The 27,951-nt window shown below is 41.5% G+C and overlaps 2 protein-coding genes across 2 annotated transcripts; both read left to right on the top strand.

The window, feature by feature from the left end:
- Positions 1 to 260: 260 nt before the first annotated feature.
- Positions 261 to 8,106, top strand: LOC134864972 (transcription factor AP-4-like). Its single transcript, XM_063884334.1, has 7 exons — positions 261 to 627; positions 2,649 to 2,814; positions 2,965 to 3,063; positions 3,719 to 3,889; positions 4,378 to 4,524; positions 4,668 to 4,841; positions 5,289 to 8,106. Exons 1-7 carry the CDS (start codon positions 539 to 541, stop codon positions 5,442 to 5,444), a joined length of 1,002 nt encoding a protein of 333 aa, XP_063740404.1. The 5' UTR covers positions 261 to 538; the 3' UTR covers positions 5,445 to 8,106.
- A 480-nt stretch (positions 8,107 to 8,586) lies between these two features.
- Positions 8,587 to 26,886, top strand: LOC134865043 (uncharacterized). Its single transcript, XM_063884427.1, has 8 exons — positions 8,587 to 8,740; positions 14,738 to 16,009; positions 17,921 to 18,013; positions 18,705 to 18,800; positions 21,802 to 21,918; positions 22,379 to 22,612; positions 22,799 to 23,148; positions 25,291 to 26,886. Exons 1-8 carry the CDS (start codon positions 8,683 to 8,685, stop codon positions 25,789 to 25,791), a joined length of 2,721 nt encoding a protein of 906 aa, XP_063740497.1. The 5' UTR covers positions 8,587 to 8,682; the 3' UTR covers positions 25,792 to 26,886.
- Positions 26,887 to 27,951: the final 1,065 nt, after the last annotated feature.

Genomic DNA, 27,951 nt, shown 5'->3' with positions numbered 1-27,951 from the left:
ACTTTTGCTATTACACAGATGTTATTATTAGTATTTTTGATCACTGGTAGCTCTTAGTCTCTGTCTGATGTGTTTGATTTGCAGCATTGCAGCCACACAGTGCCTGTCTTTGTACTTCCACGCTCTCTTGCTGCTCTGTTTGTTCTGCTTTCCGGAAAACGGGCTCTGATTCCAACCAGCTGTTTCCCGCCTCACACAGATCAGCTGCACACACACACATACACACACACGTAGTAGGCGGAGGCTTCAGACTAACACACAGACACACGTAGTAGGCGGAGGCAAGAAGCCACACACACACACATTGGAGGGAACCCCATCAGCTGTGGGAAGCAACACAGCTCGAACTTACTTTTTATTTTTCTAAGTGTATTCTTCAGCTCGGCAAATTTTGAAGCGGTATTTTAGAAATGCGCCATTGAGGAGTACAGAGAGAGCTGTGTGCTTAAAACGTACATCCTAATATTTTAACCAGGACAGCAGTGGAGGAAGAAGAAAAAAACAGAAAACACGGACTACAGAAGGAGGCTTGGAAAGCATGGAATACTTCATGATGCCGACCGACAAGATCCCGTCCTTACAGCATTTCAAGAAGACGGAGAAGGATGTTATTGGCGGTCTCTGCAGGTGTGTAGCTATATATTTTTTGTTGATACGAAGCTGCTTGCACAAATCCTCCCTCGTGTCGCTGTGGTGTATGCGTGCGTGATGCAGCCTGACTCCAGTTAGCATGCTAGCTGTTAGCCTCGCTGCGATGTCTTGCCAGCAGGAGCATGGTTATAGAAACTAGCAGCTCGCTGGCCAGCTGCTGTTGTTGCTGGAGAGGATATTTCGGATTTTCTAAACTGATGTTATAAGATTGGCCGGCATAATTACATTTTATAACATAAAGGATATGTTTCTGGACATTCAGCTTAGAAATATGTAAATCAACGACATGAAATCGATACATTTACTTCCAGTTGAACACCAACCACGTGGTAGTTAACGTGTTCCCCGCCGCTTCCCTGCTATACACCAATACACACGTTTTAACGGCACAGTTCCTCACAGCCCATATGATAACCACAGTATTTATTGTATGTAAAATGTATTGGTAGTTGTTATTGTTGCGGGAAGGTAGGGTTCGGCTATATTGTGTGCGTAGTTAAATAATGCTCCGCAGCAGACATCGTTGTGTCATGAGCTAAAATTAGCTTAGCTCGGCTAGCTAGTTAGCGATCACAACGCACTCGTTTTCTAACCGTGTTCTCGAAGCACGGACTCAATTTGTATCATGTGTTCTGGCTTGTTTAGCCGAGACATTTATTCTTTTAAGTGTTACTGCCACCAAACATCTGCATCCTTTAGCAGCAGACTGGAGAGTAGCTGCTAGCTTAGTGCTAACGGTAGAAAGCATTGTTCTCCATGATGCCAGGGGGCCTGCAGCTGCTGCTGCTGCTGCTGGAGGAGTCACATTTCAGGCTGCTGCCTCCAGACTACCAGACGCGCCCTCCGGCGGCCATGTTGGAGGTCAGCAGCTCCCTGGCACCTACATCTGAAACCAGCTGATTTGAACTGTTAACTTAAAAAAAAAAAATGTTTAAAAGGTGTAGTAAACATGTTTTGGTTTTTCTGGGCGGATATCTGACAGATGTTTGTCAACAGACAGGAGTTAGTATGTGCGCAAAGGATGCCACAATAATAGAAATGTATGATCGCATGATATTTGTTTTTTACTTGCTAATAATGTTCTGCAGTATTGCTTTGAAATTTAAACCTGACTGATTTTATTCTGAAGTTTTCAGTTTCGTCACACTTTACACATTGTTAAATTTGGAAGAGCCAGTCCACCTCAATATATTTCTTAAAGACAATAAATAACTGGCCAGAGATAAACACTTTAATCACAATTGACCACATTAAACCCCAAATATTGATAATGCTTTTCAGTCTGCACTACCTTCATAATGAAAGTTTAACTTGAATTTTTCAAAATAGAACTACACGTTTTAGGTGCAGATCTGAACATCAGAGAAGGTTGCACATCACCAATAATCTTTTGTAGAAAATAGAGCCATGTGTGCCCTTGTCCTTTGTCTGACCTCTTTTATTTTTGTCTCAGATCTGGTTCTTCGGGTTCTTGCTGTTTTCTTGGCACCATGGTAGTTTTTAGACTTAATGGTTGGCGTAGTTCTCCCCGAGCAAACAAGACAGAGAGAAGGTTTTACAACCATAACATCCAACCTCGTGGGGTGTTGCGTGAGGGGGCACTGAGTTCAGCCAAACTCAAAGATCTCCAGTCAGTTCAACTGAGGAATGTGGTAGGGTCGAGACTAAAGCCTAGTTAGGGCTCCAGGTTAAAGGTTTATGGAGTCAGTATCAGAGATCGGTTGATTGCTGATTATATTGTTGATATCTGTTTGTATGACCAAGAACAGCTGTTGTTAGTGCGTGTGCAAACGTCCTAAAACTGAATAAGAATGATCAAATGTGTGTCCAAGAGGGGATGCTTAAAGAGTTAAAAAGTTTTGGACAAAAATTATCTTGCCTGCCAGTGCCACAATGGTAGACATTAAAAACCATTATGTTTGAAACCCTGCTCATTAGACACAAATGCCTTATGGACATACAAATGATTGTCTCTCCCTTTGACCTTGCTCCCTCAGCCTGGCCAACATCCCTCTCAGTCCGGAGACGGCTCAGGACCAGGAGAGAAGGATCCGCCGTGAGATCGCCAACAGCAACGAACGGCGGCGTATGCAGAGCATCAACGCGGGCTTCCAGTCCCTCAAAACACTCCTGCCCCACACAGACGGAGAGAAGCTTAGCAAGGTGCAGACACACAAACAATAGCTCATGAGTATGATGAAGCTTTTAATGATTGGGGCCAATTTTCTTTTGACTGCTTGGCAGAGGAGAACATTTGTGACATTTCAGCGTTCCCAATGCATTGTTCAAATGTTTACTTTTCTTATTTTTCAGGCGGCCATCCTGCAGCAGACTTCAGACTACATCTTTGCCTTGGAGCAGGAAAAGACCACGCTCCTAGCACAGAATAACCAGCTCAAACGCTTCATCCAGGTAACGCATAGTTCCTTTGTTATACATCTTTTATACTTTACCTTACTTCTAACACTTCACCATCACAAACTGGTTTCCTATCTCTGTCTGCATTACTTTTCCCTTTTTTAAAGTGTATCAACACCATGACAAGAACTGGAATTTCATCACTTTTAGTTTTGCTTTTGGTTCTATTATTGTTATGTAGTTAAAACTTTCACAATGAATACAGCCAAACCACAAGGTAAAGATGCATAGAACTAAAGACTTTCCTCTAGAAAATGACATCTTCTGCGCTTCCACAATTTGGTCTTCATGAAATATTGCTGTGATAATTAAGGCCGAACTTTAATTTCACATTTGCACAGCTTGAAAACGTGGGCAAAGATATTGAAGTACTTGCTCAATCTGTATGCAGCCACGCTGAGCTATGCAGAAAAATGTGTGTTTGATTTGTTTACCCTGCTGTTGGTTCCCTTGTCAGTTTGTTTTCTTGCCGACCGCCCATTTGTTCAAATGGCTGCCTGACGCCATTTGTGCACAAGCAGCATGTGTCTTTTTTAAATAGAGTGGAAACACCTCAAACTGTGCAGACTGAGTATATAAATTAGATCTTAAAGCATCCCCCGTTCACATACTTTAAATATTTAATTTAATGTCTGCATTTCTTTTCCAGGAGTTCAGCGGCTCATCGCCCAAGAGGAGGCGAGCCGAGGAGAAGGATGAAGGCATCGGGTCTCCAGACACGCTCGAGGAGGAGAAGGTGGAGGAGGTGAGGCGGGAATTGCTGGAGCTGCGGCAGCAACTAGAGAAGGAGCGCTCGACACGCATGCAACTGGAGGAACAGGTGAGATAAAAAGAGCAGTCATGACTTGTATGCATTTACCTGGTCTTTAATTGGTTTCAATCATTGCGAGAAAAAAAAAGTATCTGTGCAAACTGAAACATATGCTTTACAAAATACATAGTTATTTACCATCACTAAATAAATGTATATGACAATGAGGACAGGTGGCGAAGACAAACACAACTAACAGGCAGTGAGAGAGGAAAGCAAACAGTAGGGCAGATGCGTGGTTGAGATGTTACCAAAGATTGTAATTACATCTGGGGAATCTAGTTTATTTGATGAATAACTTTTATCAGAAGGTTTATGACATAATTGCACAATAGCAAATATTGAATAACATCTTTCCCCACCAAGTGACTAAGATAATCACTGTTGTACTTTTTTTTTACCATACATAATGGTATTATTTAACATAATTCTATTGTATTGGTCTGTTGGTTAAAGAGTTTTAGTGTAAATGATAGATATAATTCATTCCTGTGCAGGTGCGCACTATGAACACGCAGCTGCAGCCGGACCGTCTGAAGGTGATCACTCAGCAGGTGGAGGAGGAGCAGGCGCTCATCCAGAGCCAGACGCTGCTACGGCTGCAGCAGATCCACGCGGCTGACAGACGACCACACAGTCCACAGGTCAGACACACACACACACACACACGCACGCTTTGCAATTTACAAACTGCTGGAGTGATAACGTTTAACTCGCGCCATGAAGAGCTCAACAGTGACTGTGTCAGATATAGTAACATTCTGTTCATATTCTGTCTGTCCTCCAGGTGCTGGCTCCTCCCACTCCACCCGCCCCGACCCACCACCCCACGGTCATTGTCCCGGCCCCAACACTAACCCAGCAGCAACCGCACCATCATGTCACCGTGGTGACCATGAGCCCGTCTGTCCACACCAGCACTGTTTCTACGTCCAGACAGAACCTGGACACTATTGTGCAGGTAGGAGTGTGTTTCACTTTGTTTACATTTTGCAGTTTATAGTGAAAGTTTTAGTGTTCACCCTAAAGGCCTTTGCACACCGGGGCCTTCTTCATTGTACATAATACGTTTCTTCCAACTGTTGTTTTGAGTACATTAATAAGCATTGAAAAAGCAAATTAGTGTAGCCAGGGGTTAAGAGATGTGCCTATACTTCTGAAGAATAGAAAAAAACAACATAGAGGCTTTGAGGTGATGACTTCCTGGAACCGTCACAAAGGCAGCGCAAAACAGATTCTAACCTGTCATTTATTGTCTAACAAATGCTCTGGCACCAATCCATTCAGACATTCTTTATCATCATGTTGCAACGGTTTTTCTTTACTGTTGGTATAAATAGACACTAAGACAAGACTTTATTCTCAGTAACGAGACAGAGACTGAATATCTTTTGCCTTCTTCTTTCAGGCTATCCAGCACATTGAGCGCGCTCAGGAAAGGAGAGCGAGCGCAGAGGAGGAGCAAAGACGAGCTGTCATTGTTAGCCCCGCCCACATCGCCATGGACACCGCCTGCTCGGACACAGACACGGACACGGAGGGCGAGGACTGCTCGATGAACTGATCCACCCCATATACTCACACACACAAACACTTAAAAATACCTACTCACTGTAAGATTCCCTCCAGGAGCTCGACTACTTAAAAAAAAAAAATCTTTCTTTGGCATTATCCAAACTCCTAAATCCAGTGGTTAAGCTCTGTGTCAGTCTTGTACTGTAAAAAAAAAAAAAGAAAAGAAGATTGAATTCTTATGAGGGTCAGCGTGCAGAGGAGGACCTGTGGGATTTCTAAAAGGTGGTTTTTCAATGTCAGAGCCGGTCTGTGGCTACTTGAAAACTTGAGCTTCTCCTTGTGTAAAAAGCTACCAGCATCAGTCCGTCCGTCACGTGCGTTAATGTGCGCTTCATGCAGGCGCAGCATCAAAATTAACTGTCATCACTGGCACGCTGACAGTATTATCTCTGCTACAAATTGACAGAGCTTGCAGGGTGGAGATTTGAATGTAAAGACACAATAAGCAAGCAGCTCTTGATTCTTAAAAGGGATATGGAGTTGCAGTTATTTCTTTCCCAGTCTTAATTTGTTAGTTTTTTTCTATGTTTCCTGGCTGGCTAGGAGTTATTCTAGTGCCAGTGGCCACAAAACCCAACTTAAAACTACAACAGAAGGCATTTCTAAATTAAAAAATTCTAATTCAAAACTTAATTACGAAGTTAATTTGAGGATACATGTTGAATAGAATTATGTCTGAATTTACTTGAAAAAGGTTGTGTTCTTGATATCTAAATAAGCCCTTAAAAATAAGCTGTTGAACAATTTATATCGTCTTTTTTGTTTTTTCATGTTTTTTTATTTTCTGTCCGGGTTACTGAATGTCAAGTGAACACTTTGTTTTATTGAGATTAACAACACAAAGTTGGAGGCTTGTAAGGTTTTCACAGAAAACCGGACGCCTGAGAGGAATTCTGAAGGTCTGATTTTTAAATGTGATTTCAAATTCAAATCCACTAAAGACAGCCCCATTATTTCTTACTATATTGGTGGTGGTTGTTGCACCCCCTAGGAAAACTTATTAAAAAAATAAATAAATATTGAACCAAATGTTGGTTCATAGCCAGAGAAGAAATGGAATCTGAATCTTCTGAAATGCGCCCTATGATCATTTGGCTGAAATCTGAAACAGATTGACTTTATTCACATGCTCTGTTTGCATGAAGGCTTCCGGTTTTCCTTGTCTAGTCTTGGTGTGTTGCTTTCAGTGACTATGCACTAGCGTTTTGGTATTTATGCAATTCCATCTTCAGTATGTTTGTTGGTGTCATTAATACATGAGGTGAAGTTATCTATGCACCGTTGATAGGTGTGTACATTACACCTACAGTATACAGTATGGATGAAACGGGACATGCTTGTATCAAAGAATGTAGTCACTACTCGCAAGGTGCTTTTCGTCAACCTGGCTTTCTGCTGACCAGCAGTGAGGCAAGGTCCAAACCCGTCATCTAACTTCACAAGAGAATAGCGTTTATTAAGTGTGTGAATTTTAACAGAAATGATATTCGTCACTTCTACATATTGGAATAGCTTATAGATTGTGGTGCAGGGAGGAGACGGCAAATTTCTATGTGACATTTGCTCACATAAATTGATAAATGGCATCAAAAATAGGCAGGTCAGATCTTAAAGAACCCAAAAAGCATCATCTTTGGAAAATGTAAGAGAAAACTCCAGAAGATCAGCCAAGGTAGTTTGAAAACTTAAACTGCCAGTGAAGTTTCCAGATGCCACAGAAAGTGCACAACTCTAAAGAAAAGCACTGAATAGAATTTTTGATCTCTTCCAAATCCCTATCCCTCTCTCCCTCTCTAAAATGTACCAGGTCTGTCCACCTCATGTTACGTTGCTTATATTTCTTGGGAATTTGACTGGAAATCCCTGCTCCATGCCTCCCTCCTGTCATACTCGATTTGATACGCTGACTTGATGCTGTAAACATTCCTTTTTATTTGGATTTGTATCTGTCTTTTGATCTCTTATATGTTCTGTTGCCAATTGAATGCATGTTACTAATTGCTGTTTTCTCTAGTCTAAAGCAGGCTTACTTTTTTTTGCAGATTTTCATGAACACATGATTGATGAACTCAGTGTGAAACTGTCTTTTGATTTGTTAGATTTGGGGAGACTATTCACTTACATCGGTTTTATTTCTGGTTAGAGTAGCTGGTATTTCTCATGCCAAACATGGTGGGATATTCTCACATTTTGTTTGTGAAACTTTAAGGGGTTTGGTGTTTAATGTTAAGCCCCAGGATGATTTAAAACTGAAGTTTGCCATTGTTCAGCTAAACACTTTCCCCCAAATGTTCCTGTGCATGGTGTTACAGCACTGCTATCTTTTGGTTGGAATTTGAGATATTTGTTATGAAGCACTTGCTGTTCTGTACTGCCTGAATCAATGATGAGGAAGACTCTTTTTTTATTATTTCTTTGTAAACTCCTTGCTGTGGCTTATCTCAGCAGCTGTTTATTGTGCTCTGCTTTTCTGTTTTTTTGTCCAGTTTTCCATTTTTGGTGACAAGCATTTTTTATATTTTTGTGTTTTTTATTTTTCCCATCAGTCCAGGTCGATGAGAAGCTGTTATATTTTGTTTATAAAAAAGAAACTTGGGTAAACAGGCCTTTGTAAAGTGGAAAAAAATAAAATTTGTACTTTTTTTATTACACCCTTTTGCTTCCTCTGCTTTACTTCAATAATGAAAGTTATGAACCACCAATGGCCACTAGGGGGCCACATTGAGAGAGTCAATTGGCAGCAGCAGAAAGAAGTCTATGCAGCCTTGAATACACATTTGTGATAAACACAGCTGGCACACAGGCCTCATATTAATCTCCTTTTAATATACAAACAATTACTTGAGATCTTTAGCTCTCAGAATAAATTTCCATAAATCAAAGGGGAAGAAACAACCTGTTTGTTACTAAGCATTGGTGTAGAAAGCAATGGATACACTCTTGGATGCTATTGACTATTAGAAGCTAAAATCTGTCTACACAAGCTAATTAAAATCATCAACCTTAACATAATTAGTGGTAAAACTACGAGACTACAGCCGTTGGCCAGCCTCTTCCTGCTTCTCTCTGCTTTCAACATTCCTGACAGGGCCAGGCAGCTGCTCCGACACACAATGGCTGACATGGCTGCAGTTTCCAATCACCACCTCCACTGGCATGCCCTCTGACCTTCAGCGGGGCAGTATATATAGCTGGGAGAGATAAGTGGAAGGCCCCTGGCAGCCAAAATGAAGTCTCTGCTGTCTGTGTGCTGCGTGCTGTCTCTGTTGGGCCTGTCTGCTGCAGGTATGGCGAAGTGTGGGTTCATATCTTATTTATGTGATGATATTTTAGGATTATAGCGCTGTTGGGTGCATGTATGGAGTAACATAAGCAGGCCTTTTGCATGAAATAGAAATATCCACTGCAGTTGGATATCTGAATCTTCAAGTATTCGTTTTGTCTTTGAACACATCATAGCTTTGAGTTGTGGGAAATGATTTTAGAGGTCATAAATGAAGGAAAATATCTGTATTAACTGGTTCAATCAAATGATGACAAATGTTCAACTAAATGACTTCCATTCATTACCAATGAATTGATTCGGTTTTCTTTAGTTGGGTTGAAATACATTTAACATTTTTGATTGACATCTGTACATAACACAGCTTAAACTCTGCTGATTGGGCAGGAAAGGGTCCTGTATGTTTTGTTAATGCAGTGCAGATTTGTTGTTCAGAGTGAAAAGTCAGGACTGAGGTGTGACACCAGCTGATGGAAACAGTCTGCTGGCTGCTTATTCTCTCGGCCCTGGAGAGAAACGCAGTGACGGCACTGACCGAGTGACTTGGACTCGCTACAAAGAGACATTCTCTGCTGTGGCCAAAGCAAAACCTGGCAGAAATGTTTAGTTTTCCCACTTGATCTATTTCTGTCTGACTGTCTTCTCAAAGCAGTTGCATTCATGTGTGCAACTCAGTCAGCGCTCGTGAGGATTTTGACATTTCAGTTGCTTGTTTTAACTTAATTTGTATTCTACGTCATATAAATGAAAACATATTTATAGGAACAAATCTGATATTAACTAGTGAGTCATAATTCAGCTTTATATAAGTGATTCTTTGCTTGTTTCCAAGTGTGTTAGAGAAGTGAATTGTCATACTTGGTAAAAGCTGAGGCAGAAAATACCCTTGTCTGTCCTTCTGCTGGTTCATTTTGGCCTCTGCAAGTTGCCGTAGTCAGGTGTCAGCAGTCAGTCAGACAAAGTCACCAGATACCGTGGTCACCTCACTGATACGCATCTCTCTAAGACTCACAGGAACAGAGGCGGGGTATTAGTGAACAGGCCCCTGGGTGCAGACATTCAAAAAGCCCGAACAGCTTTCCTTCATGGCAACAAGAAACATACGCAATATAGTTGTTTAGCCTCTTTATAGTTATTATGTGTCTCTATAAAGTTATTTTGGGTCTCTTTATAGTTATGCTGTGTCTCTTTATAGTCATTTTGTCCCTCTTTGTGTTTGTTATGCCCAATTTTTTAATATCTCTTTGCAGCTATTAAGCAGCTCGTTGAAATTGTTTCTTTTTTGGTCATTTGTAGGGGAAGGCAGGGGGCACCGACACTGTGGGGCCCTGGTAGTCACACACACACACACACACACACACACACACACACACACACACACACACACACACACACACACACACACACACACACACACACACACACACACACACACACACACACACACACACACACACACAGTCTGCCTGCAGAGCTGCTAATCTGTCATTCCAGTCAGCAGGGTCTGTATCCAGGGGATGTCACCGATAAAAACAGGCTTGAAAGAGCACCGCTGAGGGCCCGTAGGTTCAGTAGCAACAGTTGGACTGTTTGAAGTTACATAATTAGGTAATCAAGCGCTATTAAAAGTTTAATTGAATGTTATTAGACTGAAGTAATGACAGAGCTGAATTCTCAACGCCTCATCTTGTGTGAGCGCCTCATAGAGTGTCAGATTTGACCTAACAAGTTTATTAGCAAGACAGAAAGAGCGTGTACCCTTAATCAATAGCAATAAATGCTGAAATTGAGGATTTTTTGAGGATCATTGCTTGTCATATCATAGTCTTGCCTAATGTTCCGTGATTTAGGGAATCTTTTAACAGAAATTGAATTCATTATCCATAGCTATGTATACACGAGTGTAAAATCACTTCAAATCAATAATGGTTTTGGTTAGCTGAGTATGATCTCAACATATTTAGATTGTTCTGAGTCTGCCCTCTTGCACTGACATTTTTCTACAGTAGCGCAGAAAAGACAAACGGACTTTGGCTTTAGTGTGGGCCTTTTGCATTTGTACATGTAGCTCGCCGTAGTTCGCCACTACACTTCTAAAGGGAGGGGTACGCAGCCTCACCGCTGGATGCTGCCAAATCATACACATCTTATCATTCATCTGGGCTATGCTTGAGTTAGCTTGAGTTGAGCAGTAAAAGGGTGCATAACATCAGAAGTATTGCTGATGCATTTATGTTCTTGCTCTTCAAAGAGATACTGAGTCACGCACCGTCCCTCAGTGTTGAAGGGAATGTGAGCAATAGTGCAGCAGAGTTGCATGCCAGCCTCATGACAATCACAGAGAGGAGAAGAGTGCAACACTCCCTGAAAATAGAAGGGTAATTATCCCTACTTCTTTTCACTCACTGACTCATTGTGGCTATTTCTATCTCCAAGATGAAACATGCAGAACCAAGGCACCTGTCCCACTCTGTCCCCGCTACACTGTGCTCTGCCCAGGCCTCGCTACAGAAGCAGCAACGTGAGGAACCTCCAGAGAGGCACTTCGAATTAAACTTTTCATGGTGGTAGAAGCAAATTCTTAAATGTTTTTGTAAGATAAGCATGCTCTGACTTTGATACTCTCACAATGTTAAGGATAAAGTTAGTGGCACATACATTTTTGAACAGGACATTCATAATATTGATGGCTGAGGAAACTCAGATTTTAGTGGCAATCAATTTCAAACCTGCAGTTAACAATGGATCAGATGGCTTTGTATAATTTCAAAGAGCATAATTATAATGACTAATAGAGAAATATTACCAAACCCTTTTCCTTAGCTCTAGCAAGTGTTTTAGTGTCTTCAAGCCTATTGTTTTGATTTTGCAGTCGCAGCATGCACGTTTTCAGCAAAAAAATATACTTTATGTTTACTTTATCTGCCAAGCACCAATTGGAAGAGTTGACAGTCAAAGAGCTAGATATTTGGATCAGTATTTTGCAGAGACCAATACTAGACCAACTTTATAATGTGATTATATGTCAATCTAATGTTAATGTTAATATCATAGATTGTTTTACTGCCCCATATTTGCCAAAAAGACACATTGGTGCTCCTTAAAAAACAAAAACAAAATTCCGTCAGTCTTCCTAACTACAGTATGTTAACTTTACTTTATTTTAGCCATCACTGGTCACTACCACAGCAGAACATGATCCCTTCACTTAATCCATCTATTTAAAGGCATGGAGTGCGATGAACAAACAGTAGTCTCAGTTTGTATGATTTGACAGGCTTTGTTGTTACATTATTTATAATTCGTTACACATTATGTCCCATGCTCTTATCGTCATCACATTAATATGCAGACATATCTGCTTCCCAGATAAACCAGGCAATTAGTGGATGAAAGTCAGAGAAAAACGTCACAGTTAGCGTAAGGTAATGTCACTATAATTTTGGCAAACCATTTTCACTAATGCACTTTAGGATCTTGGCTTAATGTTACAACGCAGACGATTCTCTATCACTTTGGAAGGCATCCAATCCTCCCTCGTAGCTCTATCAGAAGAGTTGCCACCTCAACCACTGCCAGCAACAGTGAGGAAGAATGTCTCCTAAATTCAGCAGACCTTTAACCCCCATGTGTCTGCAGAGCTGATTCATGTGCCAGATTTTATTCTTTAGCTCTTGAAAGATCTTGATTTTGGGACTTCAACTCTCTCAACTAATTGTTAAAATTGTGAACAGCAATTGCCCACCCAAGCACTTGACATTAGTGCTACTTGAAGGTTTGAATGGGTTCATAATACAATACACATTGGCCAGAATAAGTAGACTGCATAAATGGCTTTTACTTAGACCTGGAATAAGATCAAACTTTTTCTAAAAGTAAAGAACAAAATGTCTTTATCTTCACAGTTTGCTTGCAGCATAGATGCTTTAGGCACATGAACTTGATGTTCTCTGTGCTCACTAGCACTGGTAATCCCCTCAGAAGGCGATAAACTAACAAAACTTCCAGATGCTCAATGAGCATTAAATCTTCCATCTTGCTTAAAATATAAACAAAAAGCTGCTGATCATGGTTGGGGGGTTTCCTCTTCAAAGCTTTAAGCTGTTACTTTCAAATCCACATTTCAGAAAGAAAGCATCTAATAGCCATACCTCTAAAAATAGGCTTTCATTGAAAAATAAGTAAAACATGATGTTCAGGACCCTGAATGTTGTTTATGTTCTGTTCTCACACACTTGTGAGGGCAGGACAACTTAGACTAATGGTTTTTGTATTAGTACAACATTTTGTGGGATCATGTAATATCCAGCATAAAGCTCCACCATATCTTCAACCTGACTAATCAGATAGAGATATTCAAAATACCTGTGACTATTATTCACATTTCAAAGATTCGGGACTGTGGGCATATTGTTTGGTTGTCTATACTTCAAAATGTCTTAGTTTAAGTACATGAAAATTTGACATTTTCTTTACTGAAAATTTGATTTAATTGAGTTTAATAACAAAAAAGAGAATGTGAAAGTAGGTTACTCGCAGTGATGACAGAAATGATTACTAAATGCAGCTTCACTTCTACACAGGCTTTTGTTAGCTGTACAGCGAGTTGTTGATCAGGTGCAACTCTACAGTTTTTGTTGTGTCATTGTGCCATTTATGGCCCCAGGAGGCAGACATTCAGTTAATTAACACAAAAAATATTAGGCCTACACTACCTGCTCAGAACTTAACAGCACACAGACATATTATAGTTAGCATCAAGCATGTGTTGCATTGAGCAACTAAAAGATCTGCCACAGCTAAAAGTCAGTGATATTTAAATTACATTCATCAGGTAACTTGGAACACAAATCAATTAAAATATGAATGTTGCTCTATAACTCCTAGTGTGCAAATGATGTGGTCTTGTTAACATATTCCTTAGCCGTAGCCTGTTAGCTTGCGAAAGGCGTTGAGCCAGAAGCCTTTACGAACGTGTACAACCCGGGACAGCTGCCTACAGCTATTAGTCTTTATCTTGCATTCTGACCCCATCTTGTAACATGAACTGAACATACATTTAGCTGCCTCATATCACACAGTGTACCACTACGCGTCCCTCAGTCTCAAGTTATAATTAAGTAGAGGTCAATGTGCACTGTGGTTGCATTTAAAGTACATGTAAGAATGCGATGTCATAGAGAGGGAGTCCCCTGTTTTAGCTGTGATTGTTTTGAAGCCATGGCAACCATCATTTACTGTATGATGCTAAAGGATGGGGATGCCTGTTTGCCAGGATGTGACCTGTGTGTGCGAGCAGCTTGATGAGAAAAAGAACAACCCATCTTTGACTTTGATATTGAGGGAACTTTGTCTATATTGTATCACATACTTTTTTATGTGTATTTATTAAACTATTGCTTATAGTGTGTTAGCAGGTCTATTTATTTTTGTTGCATTTTTTAGCATTGTGACATGTACCCAGAAAACGATATTACTTAAATACAAAAATGACTACAGTTATAAATGTATAAAATGGTATTGAATACATTATTATGTTCCAAGCCACCCTGCCCACACAGCAGGCTTCTTTTAGCCAAACAACTGTCTGCCGCAACTGTCCATCGTATGTCTGCTTCAAATAGTCGCCGCTTTAGTGTCACCATTCAAGGAGCTGAAATCTGAGTCTTAAATCTAGGAGGTGTTGGATATCTGATCTGCTCTGTTCTTGCAGTGATTGCGCACTGGTCAAGCAGTGACCTGACACACAAAGGCGATCGACCTTTAGAAACTCAGCTGGTTTGCACTGTGCATCCTGATTGGTTTGATTATTTGAAAATATATTTCCTTCAAAAAGCTCATAACGGTCAGTGTTCCAAGAAGGGAAAAACTTTACATTTTTACTCTGAGATCTAACTTGTCTTAGTGCTGATTAAAGGCACATATTAAAACGTTTTTTTTAATGAGACACCAGCACAGAAAGTTATCTTGTCTAACATCATGTTTCCTCTTCCTGGCAGGGTCCACTGTCCACAATGAGGAGCCTCTGGTGCATCTGCAGCTCCAGCACCCGGAGGGAGACCTGTTCTCCTGCGGGTGTGACACAACGGAGGAGCACGGCAGCCAAAGCTCCTCCAATGACACCCCGGCCCCCGAGAGGGCCCTGTGTCAGCCCTGCACACCTCCAACAGCTGTAGATGCTGAAGAAGAGCCAGAAGTAACCTCAGCGCATGAAGAAAAGGAGGGGGAGGCGGCTCTTGTGGAGGCTTCCACAGAGGAGGTAACAAGTGATGGACAGGAAGAGGCTTCCGAGATAGAGGAAGTTGCATCTGAGGTGGCGGTTGAGGAGGAAGGGGAAGAAGTAGCTGATGAGGTGGCCTCAGCTGAAGTTGAGGATGAGGAAGAGAAAATCAAGGAAGAAGAGGAAGAAGCAGAGAAAGAAGAGGACTTGAGTGAACCTCAGGAGGAAGCTGCTGCTGAAGAAACCGTTGAGCAACCAGAGGAGGAGACAGAAGCAGAGGCTGAGGAGGAGGTGGCAGAGGCTGAACCAGAACCAGAAGCAGAACCAGTTGAGCTTCCTCAAACAGACTCAGACATTGAAGCAACCGAGGCAGAAGTAATTCCAGAGTCTGAACCAGAACCAGAGGTGACTGCAGAGCCTGAACCAGAAGCAGAGGAGACTGCACAGCCTGAACCAGAATCAGAGGTGGTTGAAGAGCCTGAACCAGAGGCAGAGGTGGTTACAGAGCCTGAACCAGAAGAGATTGCAGAGCCTGAACCAGAACCTGAGGTAATTGCAGAGCCTGAACCAGAACCAGATGTGATTGCAGAGCCTGAACCAGAACCTGAGGTAATTGCAGAGCCTGAACCAGAAGCAGAAGCAATTTCAGAGCCTGAACCAGAAGCAGAAGCAATTTCAGAGCCTGAACCAGAAGCAGAAGCAATTTCAGAGCCTGAACCAGAACCTGAGGTAATTGCAGAGCCTGAACCAGAAACAGAAGCAATTTCAGAGCCTGAACCAGAACCAGAGGTGATTGAAGAGCCCAAGCCTGAAGTCATTTCAGAGCCGGAAGCGATTCAAGAGCCTGAACCAGAACCAGAGGCTCTTCCTGAATTGGAGCCAGAGTCTGTTGTGGAAGATGTCACACCTGAATCTGTAGAGGAGGCATCAGTAGATGCTGTTGAGGAAGCACCTGTTGTTGCCGAAGAGGTGATGGTGGAGGAGTTGACGGTGGAGGAGGTGACGGTGGAGGAGGTGACAGCAGAGAAGTCTGCACAGCTGAAAACCAAAGGTACACATAGATAACACCATCTGGTTTTCTAGGATGTCATTGGTCTCTCTTTAATGGTACAGTTTAGGTTAGGTGCTGTCATCTCAAAAGCAAAGCTGCAGTAGATGTTTAACTAAAGTGACTGGCTGATAGAAGTTCTCTGAACTGTATGATGATTTATTTATGATTTATCTTTGTTAAAAGTTATTTTGAATCTTGTTGAACCTGCTAACAAAAACACTAATATTGTCAGGGTTGGGGAAACAGGACCCAAGTGCAGTAAATCAAGGGGAGGCTGGTAGGGGTCCAAACAAAAGCAAGCTTTATTTAAAAGCTGTTGACAAAAACACGAAGCAAGGGGAACACAGGACAACAAAAATACTTAACTTGACATATGAAGGATGACAGGAACAGGCAGGTATCATGGACAAGATCAGGTGAAAAATGACGACGACCGAACAAGAGACAAAAGGGCAACAGGGACTAATACACTGGGTAATCACAAGACAAGACACAGCTGGAAGGGGGAGGAGAAACACAGGGGCAACAGGTGAACACAATGACACAATCAGGCACAGGAGGGAAACGCAGACAGGAAGTGAACCTAAACATGAAACAAGTGGGGAAAACATTTCAAAATAAAGCACAAAACAAGGACATGACAAACATGTCATAGGCTTTGCTGTTGCAGCTGTGATGGCATTCAGAAATTGATAAATCCACACAAAATAACATTGGGGAATTCTGATAAAGCAATACAATTGAATTGTATCCTCCCTCAAGTTAAACTTGGGCTATAAAGAAAGTTAGCCGAGTTAGGGTTAGGCCGTCAGTTGGTGCTCAATGACCTGTCCTGTTCTACAAATAAATAATAGTATATTATGAACCACAAATAACTTTTCTTTTAGGACTCTGCCCAGAGGAGAGAATACTCAATACTAAATCAAACATTATTATCATTAAATATATGACAATGATCAATATAAAATACATAATATTTTTGGCCTTATCATCCATTTGAATCTTCGACACCCGCGCCAACGTCTTGCCTTCATCCCGTCAGATGGTATGAGCAGTGACAAGTAGAGCAGCAGTGATCCTGTTACAGTAAATCTGTCCCCATCCAGTCGGCACTTCTGTAATTAAGGGAGCACGCCATTATCTGATGCCTGGGTGTTGACACCTGCTATGGAAGATGATTGTTGAGTCTTAAAAGAGATTCCCATCTCTTAATTTGAACCACTTCACCATCTCAATGTTTGCAATTGTGAGTGTCATTGGAGGTTGTTTTACGAAAAGGGGTTTTATCTTTTAAGAACAGGTTTTAGATAATTATTTGGCTGTGCAAAGTAATGTATTTCAAGTAGAGTAACGATTGTATGTATGTATCAAGTGTAAGTTTGAGATTTTGAAAGGAGAACATGCATTTCACTAAAATAGTGTGCACAGAGATAGAAACAATGTAACAAAAAAAAAAGCATTCATATAAAATCTTAATCATTAGGAGGCGATAAAGACACATTTCAAAACTAAAACAATTTTCTCTTAAAAAATGGGGATCGAACTTTTTATAACAGGTACAGAGAACAGCTGAGGAAAGAAACCATGGAAAAACTATCTTCAAAAACTATATATTATTACATTTATCAGACTTTGAATGACAGCAAGGGTCTCTATATTCTTCTCTCGGACATGCATATAACCCTGAAAATGACACTGTGTAGCAGCAGAGGAATTAGCAACAAGCTCTGGTACAGAAATAAACAAACCAAAATAGCATAGGAAAGGAATAGACAGCTGGATGGCCGACAGCATTGAATGACATAACAGTTGGGCCTACGCAAGTATTTACCCATGGCGAGAATTTCTTTTTGTAACCATTTCAGCAGCCAGGGCTTTCGACCTTAACTGACAGTCTGTTCCTCCAATCAGGGCGTGCAGCAGCAGGCCGTACACTGAGGGACCGCTCCCACATCGAGGACACACTGCGATTGGCTAGTGAGGAAACCTCAGATGAGTTCTCAGGTGAGGAACAAAGATATCTCAAAGTTAAGGTGTAAGACAAAATGAGATTTGGAATGTGTCTGCCAACTCTTATTACAACACACAAATACACCCACAAATACAACATACGTATATATAGGATATACAAAATGTATAACTATTACATTGCTGTGCCTCCTAATGTTTCAAATGTCTTTCAGACCCTGCTGTAGAAAAGACTGAAGCTCTGTATGGCAATAAAGAAACGTTCACAGCTTTTTTTCAATGAAAAAAAACCCAGATGTGTGGTCATGTGAATGAAAGGAAGTTTGAGACAATTTGGGGGAATTTTTCTACCAAAACTATTCTGAAAATTGCTTCATGATGTCTAGGTCTAGGGGCTGTCCGGTGCGAGTGTGTGTACTGTACGCATGTGTTTATGCTAAGAGCGTGCAGACATGTCTCGAAGCAGGTAATTAATCAGTGCAAATGTGTAACTCAAGTTTCATTTCAGAGAGGCCAATGTGCCGCAGCAGAGCAGTTTTTCTAATCACCTCAGCTCGATTCAATAAACTTTATGAGGGCAATTCATCATGCACTGCCAAAGGAACTGTTGTAATCAGCAATGGTAGCAAAGGCATTAATAATACTCTTGGCTAAAATGTCTTCTCACCATTACATCCCAATAATAACATTTCTTCTCTCTCTGTCTCTCAATCTCTTTTCTCTTTAGCTCCCATGAAGAAACTATTGAGCATCTACCACAATGCCATCAAGCCAATGGAGCAAGCCTTCAAGTACAACGAGCTCAGGCAGCATGAAGTCACAGGTAAACCAGCCTCCTCTTACAACTGTATCTCACAGCATGTACAGAAGCATTTACAGTAGTTTGACAGAATAGTAAAAACATCACAACATTTGCAGAAGATTACATTTTATTTTTACTGCCCATTTTTAAAACTCGTCTTAAAACCCATTTCTATTCCTTGGCTTTTAACCCAGCATGAGACTATGTTTCTGTATTTGTTTCATTGGTCTTGTTGTTTTGATATTGTTATTGATTTTTTATTGTTGTTTTTATATTGTTTTTGTATTTTGTGCTACGTGTTTTTATCCATGTGCAGCACTTTGTTTCAGCTGCGGCTATTTTAAAGGGCTATTTTAAACAGTCATCATAACACTGCTAGCTATCTAAGTGGTATAATCAAAGTCAAACACAATTGCTAGCTAGCTTATTTAGCGTTTTAGCATACAGTTACACCCGGTTAGACCTAAGTTTACCGTCTCATAATTACAACCACAATTAACCAGATGGAAGCTGGTTTTGGGGACCCAGTTATGTATCCTGCATGGAATACAGATTTTTGGTGGATAAAGAGCTAACAGTTGGCTAGCTATCAGTGTTACATACAGTGAAGGAAATAAGTATTTGATCCCCTGCCAATTTAGTTAGTTTACCCACTTACAAAGACACGAACATTCTGTCATTTTAATGGTAGGTTTATTTTAACAGTGAGAGACAGAATATAAAAAAATAATCCAGAAATGTAGATCAAAAAAAAGATATAAATTGATTTGTGTTACATTGTGGGAAATAAGTATTTGATCCCCTTGCAAAAAATGCCTTACTTCTTGGTGGAGAAAGCCTTGTTGGACAGCACAGAGGTCAGAGGTTTCTTGTAGTTGGTCACCAGCTTTGCGCACATCTCATGAGGGATTTTGGTCCACTCCTCTCTGCAAATTCTCTCAAAATCCTTAAGGTTTGGAGGCTGATGCCTGGAACTGGAAGCTTCAGCTCCCTCCTCAGATTTTCTATGGGATGAAGGTCCGGAGACTGGCTAGGCCACTCCATCACCCCAATGGGCTTCTTCTTTAGCCACTCCTTAGTCGCCTTGGCTGTATGTTTTGGTTTATTTTTGTACTGGAGGACCATGTCCCATTTCAGAGTCCTGGCTGAGGGAAGGCGGTTTTCAGCCAATATTTTATGGTGCATGGCCCCCTCCATCCTCCCCTCGCCGGGTGATCGCCCTGTCCCCTTAACAGAGAAACCCCCTCAAAGCCATACTGTTTTCTCCTCCATGCTTGATGCTGGGGAAGGTGTTCTTGGGGTAAAAGTCAGCATTTCTCTTCCTCCAAACACGACATATGGAACCGATGCCAAAGATCTTGATTTTGGTCTCATCTGACCACATCACCTTCTCATAAGCCTTCTCTGAATCCTTCAGAGGATCATTGGCAGACTTCAGACGGCCTGTATGTGCGTTCTTGAGCAGGGGCGCCGCAGGATTTTCATCCATTACATCATAGTGTGTTACCAATAGTTTTCTTGGTGACTGTGGTGCCAGCTGCCTTCACATCATTAACAAGTCACTCCTGTGTAGTTCTTGGCTGACCCCTCACCTTTCTCATGATCATTGATGGTCATTTTGTGCTTCTTCCATTTTCTCATAATCCAACCATTTGTTTCTTTCTCACCAAGATGCTTGTTGGTGGACTTGTCTTCTATTCCAGTCTTGTACTGGTCTAAAATCTTGTCCCTGATGTCCTTAGACAGTAGTTCCACCATGATCACAAGATGTCTCTGGTCTTGCCCTTGGTCGAGAGGTTGTAATCTGCTTTATTGACTGTGGACAGGTGTCTTTTATCCAGGTAAAGAGTTGACATCAGGAGTACTTTCTTAAAGCGAGGACTTATTTAACCGGTCCGTGGGAGCCAGAATTCTTGTTGGTTGCAAAGGGATCAAATACCTATTTCCCCCAATTAAACGCAAATCAATTTATATCTTTTTTTGATCTACAGTTCTAGATTTTTTATTTTTTATTCTGTGTCTCCCTGTTAAAATAAACCTACCATAAAAATTACAGACTGTTCATTTCTTTGTAACTGGGTAATCTAACTAAATTGGCAGGGGATCAAATACTTATTTCCTCCACTGTAGCTACAAACTAGCTCATAGATTCACATTAGTATTACTTGACACTTCGGAAAGTATTATTTCAAAAGCACCCCTTCTTCGTGTATGACTTGCACACAGGGACAAAGCAGCAGACGACATAATGCTAGTAAAATGCTTGGCAACCCACCCAAACATGGAAATCAAGATGGCAAAACTTACGACTTTACAGGCCCACTCTGGCATCTCTTTATTCAGGAACATAATGAACATCCATTACTGAGATTTTGTTTTTTACAATACATTAAATGTCAACCAAGAGCAACGCAAGTTTAAGTGTCTTGCAAAAGAACATGTTGACTGCAGGGGCTGGTGTTTGAACCACTGACCCTGTGATTGGTAAAAACAACAACTTTAGCTAACATTACTATCTAAAATCCACCAAACACACATCACCTCATAGCTTCTTTATCAGTTCAGCCCACCATGGTTTGATAAACTGGAGTTGCACAGTGATGCACAAATAAAGTCATGATTAGGAAAAACTATAGCCAGGGTCTGACTTTATTCAAAGCAGGCGCAAAGCACAATAAGGACTCTGTCTGCTGAAAATTAAAAGGAACACTGTGTGGGCCAGACTTCCTACAAGTTTGTTCCATTGCACTTGAGGGCAGGACTATTATTTATACCAAGGAGCAGGATGAAGCCTTCAAACTGTGACATGTGACTCTGGGACCCCTTGTGGTGCAGAATGGGAAAGACATGCAAAGGAGTGTCGGGAGCATCGGTGTGGTGAATTGTGAAGTGAAGTATTATCCCAAAAAAGGGATAATTTTTTCTAAAAGCTTGAAGTTGCTGCACTTTTTTTTTTTTTTTTTTTAAGTAAATGTTATTATGTTTATCCCTTTTCTCTCAACTCTTGTCTTTGTCACTCCAGACGGTGAGATCACCTCCAAGCCCATGGTTTTGTTCCTGGGACCGTGGAGTGTCGGCAAGTCCTCCATGATCAACTACCTGCTGGGTCTCCATGGCACTCCACAGGAGCTATACACAGGTTTGCACTGATCTATCATGATACATGTGATACAGTTATAGTCCAATTATACCAATTATAAAGTGGTGGTGAAAATTATTTCAATTTAAGATTTCTGGCTAGTGCAATGTCACTTTGAGGCTTTATTGAACTGCTTTTGTAGGGTGAAATATGCAAGAATAAACATCCTTTTGAAACTAGACGTACTACAATGTCTATCACTATCGGTCTGTTCATCCAACAGTTAGCTAATAATAAGCTCAATGAATAAGAAATATAAGCTACATATCTGTAGTTGGTGCTGAGTGTAATTCATTCCATCAATTATTTATTAGCACATTTAAACGGCAACACATGCTATTTTGGGGGGGGGGGGGGGGGGGGGGAATTGCCAGATAACTAATAATTTAACCATCAAACTAACAAAACAAACTAACCTTTCAGTTGTGTAAAATCATCCCCCCCTTCTTCCCTCCACCAGGCGCTGAGCCCACCACCTCAGAGTACACAGTCATAATGCACGGGGAGAAGTTTCGCTCCGTAGAGGGCATTGTCATGGCAGCAGACAGCTCTCGGTCCTTTTCACCTCTGGAGAAGTTCGGCCAAGGCTTCCTGGAGCGGCTGGTCGGCATCGAGATGCCCCACAAGCTGTTGGAGAGGGTCACCTTCGTCGACACACCCGGCATCATTGAAAACCGCAAGCAGCAGGAGAGAGGTGTCCATTGCATACACCTCATATTACTTTTCCTCAACCAGAAATCCAGAAACCCACAGACGACATGCTGCCTGTTATAAAATAATACACAAAGCATAGGAAATAACAAAGGGTCAGTAGTGCTGACTTTCATTGAGCAAAAACATTAATGTGTACATGTATTTTCTCCTCTCTCCTCTTCCTCAGGTTACCCCTACAATGACGTGTGCCAGTGGTTCATCGATAGAGCGGATCTGATCTTCCAGGTGTTCGACCCCACCAAACTGGACGTGGGCGGGGAACTGGAGATGCTTTTCAAGCAGATGAAGGGTCGCGAGTCCCAGATTCGCCTCATCCTCAACAAGGCCGACAGTCTCTCCACCCAGAACCTGATGAGGGTGTACGGGGCTCTGTTCTGGAGCATGGCACCGCTGATCAAAGTCACGGAGCCTCCTCGGGTCTACGTCAGCTCCTTCTGGCCTCAGGACTACGCTGCAGACACCAGCCGGGAGCTCTTCATGAAGGAAGAGACGTCTCTGCTGGAGGACCTCAACCAGGTCTCTATTGACTTCATGACCTGTTGTGTTTACGATCATACAAAACATTTAATTTCTTTTGCAAGAATGCAAACGCCAAAGCTGCCTGCATGAACCAAATCAATATGATGACTGGGATTTTTTCCTTTATAAAAAGCCTCGCACGCCGAAATCGAGTGTGAGAAGAACTGATGTTAAAAGAGTCGCTGGTAGGTACGCTGATGAACCAGACGCCTGAAAAATGGGGTTCCAGTGTTTTAAAACCTGGAGTCAACCTGTGATGCGCGGGGGAACAAGGAGACCAGAGGTTCAGGGCCGGGTCATGGTCTGCAAAGGGCATGTGGGTAAACGTGAGAAAAAGCTCTGCTTCATTATAATTCTCTCTGCAATGTCCTCTCCCTACGGTTATTAATCAGTGGACGAACGACGCCCCCCCAGCATGGCCCGTGTGGATCCACGCCCTGTGGTGGACTACGGGACTTAAGACAGCTGGTGGTTCGGACTGGTTTTCCAAGACTTGTCAGCGACCCCGCAGTACATCCCACCATCTTGCAACCACACGGATTTCCATCACCACCGGATAAACCGGGAAAACAAAAAGGGGGTCTTTTTATAAAAAAACAACTGGAAATAATATTTTTTGGGTTCTCCCCCGAGCCCAAAGGTGGGCCCCTTTTTTTCCCCAGGGAAAATTTTTGGTTTCCAGGGTTTTCCCCCGGGGGGAAAAAAAACCCAGGGGGGGCCCATGGGATTTGGGGGGAAGGGGGTTTTGGCGAAGGCCGGGAAAAAAAAAAACAGGCCCCCAAAAAGAAAAGGGTCTTCGCAGCACCCCCCCCCCCGGGGAAAATTGGGACCCCCTTTTCCCTTTTGGGTGGAAAGCCCCCCCCCCGGGAAGTCAGACCAATTCTCTTCTTCTGCCCCCTTTTTGGGGAAAAAAAGACCTTAAAAATATTGGTCCGGGTTTTACCCCCCCCGGGTTTTTTAAGGGGGTTTTTGGGGGCGATTATAAAAAAGGGGTAAACGGGAAATTAGATCTCCCTTATGTGGCATTCCAAAAAAAACCTATAAAGGGATCCTTTAAAACGGGCCAAAAAGGGGGTATTTATAAAATCAGGGGGTTATTGACTGGGGTTTAAAAAAACCCCTTTGGGAAGGGGGGAACTACTAAAAAATATTGGTTGGGTAAAAAAAAAAAAAAACCCCCCCAAAAAAAGGGGTTCAGGGGGTTTCCAAAACTTTCCCAAGAATACCAAATTTTCTTTAAAAACCCCCCGGGGGGGCCCCAAAAAACCCCCAAACCTGCTCAATTTTTCCTGCTTTTGTTTCTCTAAAAAAAACCCCCAAAGGGCCCCCGGCCTTTATCCCGGGGGCTTCAAGGGTTTTTGTGCGCCGCGTGGGGAAAATTTTCCAGAACCCCCCTTCCCCCCCCCCCCCCTTCCCCCGCTTTGGGTTTAGCCCGCCCCAAAAAACAAAACCCCTATTTATATCTTTGCCAGGTGTTGGGCTTGTTGGAGCATGGCACCGCTGAATCAAAGTCACGAGCCACCGGGTCTACGTCAGCTCCTTCTAATGCACCCTAAAGAAATGTAAAATATGGTCTGTGAGTTTAAAAACTGAGTTTTTTTTGCATTTTTATGTATATATGTATTGATTCAAATTATATTTTTTCTCATCATTTTATATAAAGAAATAACAAATACGCATACTAAAAAAGCATACACTGCTCACTCATAATGTAACCATACACATTCTTTACACATATTATTGACAATGTAGAATTTTCTTTCTTTTGATTAAAATAAGCACTCGTACAAATATATAATCAGCCCGTATATTCATCTACAAGTGTGAGAATATATTTGAACTGATGCTAAAAGTATCCCTTTTCATATTTTGCTTACATGTCGGATGAACCATATCCCTTAGATAATTTATAAATGGGTTTCAGATTTTTAAAACCTAATTCAAACCTTTATTCTGTCTTTGGGTGTAAACACAGAGAGACTTTCTTAAGCATTATCCTAATAGTTGCTCTTCAAAATATTTTATGAATACTAGCAAAAGCAAGCCAAAATGTGGCTTACAAAACGTTCACAATAAACATCTAGTCTTTCATTTATAATTTCTCTCTGTCTCTTCTGATTCCTCTCTCCTCCCTTACAGGTTATTGAGAATCAGATGGAGAACAAGATCGCTTTCATCCGCCAGCATGGCATCCGTGTGCGGATCCACGCCCTGCTGGTGGACCGCTACCTGCAGACCTACAACGACAAGCTGGGGTGGTTCAGCGACCCCTACGAGGTTTTCCAAGACATTGTCAGCGACCCCGACAAGTATTACATCTTCAAATCCATTCTGGCCAAAACCAACGTCAGCAAGTTTGACCTGCCCAACAAGGAAGCCTACCAGGATTTCTTCGGAGTGAACCCGGTCTCCGGCTTCAAGCAGCTCTCCTCCCACTGCAGCTGGAGCGGAGGCTGTCTGTTGGAGAAGCTCGAGAGGGCGATCTCACATGAGCTCCCCGCTCTGCTCAGCAGCGTCAGCAAGGCCGCAGACAAGCCTGCCCCTGTCAAGGCTGCACCCGCCCCTCCACCTCCCCTCCCAGGCACCTGTGAGGGTCCTGGGTGTGAGGAGAAACCCAAGAACCGCTGGAGGAAGCAGTGAGATGTAGGAGAGCGGTACAAGGGGAGGAACAGAAGAGGGAACTACAGTGTCTCCTGAAGTGATCCTCGCTGCTGAGATTTTCAGAACTGGGTATGGGAAGACCATGTGGGGAGAGAGAAAGAGAACAAACGTGGGTCAGAATACTTCTTAGTGCCTGTTTTTAGCTGGATGGAATACCAAATTGATTTGGATAGTTCGAGTGAATTGGATATGACAGAAAGGTATACCCAAGTCATTTTCATTTACTTTTCAACAACCATCTAATGCACATTGTCCTGTAAGACACCCTTCAGGTATTAGCATCAAATTAAGGTCAAAACTAAAAGTTAAAAGTGACATATTAGCAGAGTTTGGTTGGAAATAAAAAGTAGTAAACGAGGCCTCAATTCAACTTTCCATCTGAAGCTATTGCTGTATGCGAAATGTGAGAAGGAGAAACAAACTTCCCAATCATAAATCCCAGACATCTATTTCCTTTGTAACCTTCCATGTTAATGAAATCTGAGAATGAATGTTTTCTCACTGTTTTTAAGTTTGTACATTATTTATTCAAGTTTTCTCCTTTTAAAACAGAGGCTGGCAGCGATTGTCATTCACCAGTGATTCAGTAGATGCTGCAACTCTTTTGTCTGCTGTATTGTTGAGATTCAAACTGCTTTGCTGTGTTTTTACAGTTAAACCAGGCTAGGCTATTACCACTTCAGGAAGCTCCTTTTTTTCATAAGTTGGACAATAAAATAGAGAGACTCTCGTAGTGTTTTATATAGCAGAACCATGTTTAGTCCTCACATTACTGTATACTGTGCTGTCATTTTCTCTTCATTGTACTTTACTACGTTAATAGTAACATGTTTTGTTTCAATATTTCTCATTCATCAGACTGAAATGACTGAATGCAACCATGGTGTCATTTGATCGTAGCTTTTATTTGATTTTAGTTTGCATTTAATGCTTCTGCTGACTTTCAGCCCTCTGAATGTTGCTACCTGAACGCGGCTGCATACCACATGGGCATTTCCTTTAATTATTGTAATAATTTTCTTTTAGGTCTGTTTGTAAAATTCCTTCTTTTGAGTAAACAACAACAATAATGAATCAACAGGCTTGGTTTTCTTTATTTATGGTTGCAAAGACATTACAGATTAAAGTCTTTTCCATGGAAACAATACATAATTCATATGATTTGGTTGTTTAGCTGCAAAATGCAGTGAGAGGGAGCTTCGAAAATATGGGCCAAATGCAAAAGCAGCAACTCTCATCGTCACAACTCACAATGGATTTGAGAAACTACAACTATGGGATACAATTTTGCAGACTTATTAGTTCGTTTTTAACAGTAAATATGATTGAATGTGTAACAGCTGGGAGAGCACACATCAGTCTACCACCAGAAAAAATAAAACGCTGTTTTTCAATAGCCGCTAATAAATAATGTCCTGCAGTGACGGAAATCAGCCACCAGGAGGCGCCTAAGATCAATGTGTTGGACCCACAAACTGCCGAGTGAGATGTAGAAAGCAGACTGATTAGTATCAGATTTATATTTTAATGCAGGGAAAATAGAAAACAGAAGACTGTTCCTGACACACAAAAAACCATTACTTTATTGAAGCTACTTGCATTACAAGTAAGTAGTGTCACTTGCCACATTAATGCAAAAACGTTTTTAATGTAGTACCAAATAGAACATTGATACAATATCAAACATTTATTCTTCTTTATCCAAAAAGTTAAATTATCAATCACACCTTTTTAGAGGGATAAAAAACATTATTTCAGGAAAAAAGATTAAATAAATAAATACATATTCTTGTCTTGAAGGCCGGGTCACTGTTGGTGTCTGATGGAATAAATACTCACACATTTTGTGACATCTATTCCATTGCCAGACATTTACTTTCCATTTGTGGACGAGGTTACATGACCTAGCTGACTAACCTGACATACGGTTGTGCACTTGGAGGCCCAATGTGGTAGTTGCCTGTGAATGCAAACGTTGTCTTATGATTCATGTAAGTAAAACATATAAAGTAAACTGCACCATGTTTAAAGGTTTCATGGAATCCCCGATACAGCTTGAAATACAGCACACAAGCTTTTCAAAAGATGAAATTCAAGACAAAGTCCTTAACTTGTAGTACAAGAAGGGTAAAGCCTATT

Source organism: Eleginops maclovinus, chromosome 5, assembly GCF_036324505.1.
Source record: "Eleginops maclovinus isolate JMC-PN-2008 ecotype Puerto Natales chromosome 5, JC_Emac_rtc_rv5, whole genome shotgun sequence".
In the NCBI taxonomy this organism is placed as follows: domain Eukaryota; kingdom Metazoa; phylum Chordata; class Actinopteri; order Perciformes; family Eleginopidae; genus Eleginops; species Eleginops maclovinus.
This window is presented reverse-complemented; position numbering and strand designations above follow the sequence as displayed.

What these genes read in the sequence shown, in the direction of transcription:
- LOC134864972 (XM_063884334.1), top strand. Translation starts at nt 539, where the DNA reads ATGGAATACTTCATGATGCCGACCGACAAGATCCCGTCCTTACAGCAT. An exon ending in ACGGAGAGAAGCTTAGCAAG is followed by an intron (nt 2,815 to 2,964) that starts GTGCAGACACAC and finishes CTTATTTTTCAG; the next exon opens with GCGGCCATCCTGCAGCAGAC. An exon ending in AGCTCAAACGCTTCATCCAG is followed by an intron (nt 3,064 to 3,718) that starts GTAACGCATAGT and finishes TTTCTTTTCCAG; the next exon opens with GAGTTCAGCGGCTCATCGCC.
- LOC134865043 (XM_063884427.1), top strand. Translation starts at nt 8,683, where the DNA reads ATGAAGTCTCTGCTGTCTGTGTGCTGCGTGCTGTCTCTGTTGGGCCTG. An exon ending in CAGGCAGCATGAAGTCACAG is followed by an intron (nt 18,801 to 21,801) that starts GTAAACCAGCCT and finishes TTGTCACTCCAG; the next exon opens with ACGGTGAGATCACCTCCAAG. An exon ending in TGCTGGAGGACCTCAACCAG is followed by an intron (nt 23,149 to 25,290) that starts GTCTCTATTGAC and finishes CCTCCCTTACAG; the next exon opens with GTTATTGAGAATCAGATGGA.